General features: G+C 46.6%; 1 protein-coding gene across 1 annotated transcript in view; it reads left to right on the top strand.

Moving 5' to 3' along the window:
* Nucleotides 1–139: 139 nt before the first annotated feature.
* The window catches only part of FOXA2 (forkhead box A2), a 3,226-nt gene continuing 1,318 nt past the window's right edge, over nt 140–2,047 (top strand). Inside the window, 2 exon segments of the mRNA XM_025202314.1 lie at nt 140–245; nt 1,934–2,044. Of these exon segments, the coding sequence (XP_025058099.1) occupies nt 159–245; nt 1,934–2,044 (198 nt within the window). The 5' untranslated portion in view covers nt 140–158.

Raw genomic sequence — 2,047 nt, 5'->3', positions numbered from 1 at the left:
GCCCAGCGGCAGGCAGGGCTGCCCCCCTCCCCCGCCTCCAGCAGCCCAGCCAGAGAGAGGGAGTGAGGCAGGGAGGGGAGGGAGGGCTGAGATTTTTTTTTTGGTTGCTCTCTCTCTCTCTGTCGTCGCCTGTGGAGGCTGTTAAATTTTAAACTGCCATGCACTCTGCTTCCAGTATGCTGGGAGCAGTGAAAATGGAAGGGCACGAGCACTCGGATTGGAGCAACTACTATGGAGAACCAGAGGTAGGAGCAACTTGCTGCCGCGTGTGTGTGCGTGTGTCCCCCGCCCCCCGCACCCCGCACCCTTCCCTTCCTTGCCTGCCCTTGCCGGGGCGCACCCGGGGCTCTTTTTTTTATACGCCACCGTGTTAGCCTTGAGATAATATTAACTTGGCGATCAAATATTGACTTGTGGCGCCTCCAAATCCTCTTCCCCAGCCCAAGCCGCGCTATCCTAACAAAGTTGTGTTTGGCAGGGACCTGTTGGGGAGGGGGTGGCAGTTCCGAGAGGGAGGGGGGCTTGAAGGATAGAGGTGTGTGTGTGTGTGTGTGTGTGTGTGTGTGTAGGGGGGTGGGGGGTTGTATTGCTTTAAATCTCATTTTAGGAAGAGTCCCAAGATGAGAAGCAACGCGATCGGGCGCCGGGGGGCTTCATCCAGCCGCGCTCTGAGCGACCCAGCAAGCCCAGGGCAGCACGAAGCCAGCGGGCAGCCTCCGGCTTGGCTTGCCCACCTCTTTTCGCAACGGCGACTCTGCCTTGTTTTTTTGGGGGGGGAGGCCCCCCGGATTTCAGATCGCGGGGTCGTTTCCTTTCCAGGGGCTGAGCATTCAACCTGCTGCCAACCATTTTTAATGATCACACACACACACACACACATATATATAATGTGTGTGTGTATATGTGTGTGTGTGTATTTATATATATACTATATATAAATACGCACACATATATTACTGAAATATAATTATTATATTAATTTAATGATCATATATATAATATACATATGATCATTAAAAATGGTAGCAGCAGGTTGATTGCTCAGCCCCTGGAAATGAAAGGACCCTGCGCGCATATATATGCATAGTCTATGAAATGTACAGCTATAGGTACAGTATCTACGAGATAGATAGATATATCTATATCTATATCCATCTCTCTCTCTCTCTCTATATATATATATATGGTACATACTGTACCAATAACTGTACATTTCACAGACTATGATTATATATGTATAGCTTAGAAATATATATATAGTTAAATTAGATGCATGTATAGTTAAATCATATATAGATATATTTATATATCTTTAAATATATAGTTAAATTTCATATCTATATTGAGTTAAAGATAGATATATAGATATATTTATATAACTTTCACTTTAAGTTAATTGTAGCGATGTATAGATATAGCTATCCATAGGTATAGATCTATATAGAGAGATATCGATATAGATATATCTATCTATAAATCTGTAGATAGTTATATCTAGATCTATAAATAGATATATTTAGTTAAAGACGGATATATAGATAGATATAGATATATAGTTCCTCCACTTCCTCCCCCCCAGCAAACCCTTGCCAAGTAAATACGGAGCCGGCAAGCTCCTTCCCAAGAGGCGACCCGGCTCTATCCTAGGAGCTCCTAGTTGAACCTTCATTTCTCTCCCAATTCCTGCTCACGCAGAGCAGCAAGCACAAAGCGAAAGGCACACACAAAACAAAAACCGAAACCCCCCCCCCCCCCCCCAATCCCCTACCACCACCTCCCCGGTATGAATAATATCGCTCGGGCAGTGACTTCAGGGCTGGCTGGGCTGCGAGGAGAAGCATTGCTATAGCAGCCTATGTTGTATGCATTGAATAGAAGTCAACGTTAATCATCCCCCCCAACTCTCCCTTCTCCTCCCCCCTTGTCCTTGCAGAGCTATTCTTCAGTGAGCAACATGAATGCCGGGCTGGGCATGAACACCATGAACACCTACATGGGCATGCCCGCCATGAGCACGGCGGCCAACATGACGGCGGCCAGCCCCCTG

Source organism: Alligator sinensis, unplaced genomic scaffold, assembly GCF_000455745.1.
Source record: "Alligator sinensis unplaced genomic scaffold, ASM45574v1 scaffold140_1, whole genome shotgun sequence".
In the NCBI taxonomy this organism is placed as follows: Eukaryota; Metazoa; Chordata; order Crocodylia; family Alligatoridae; genus Alligator; species Alligator sinensis.
The sequence above is the reverse complement of the archived record's forward strand: the minus strand, read 5'-3'. Positions and strand labels throughout refer to the sequence as shown.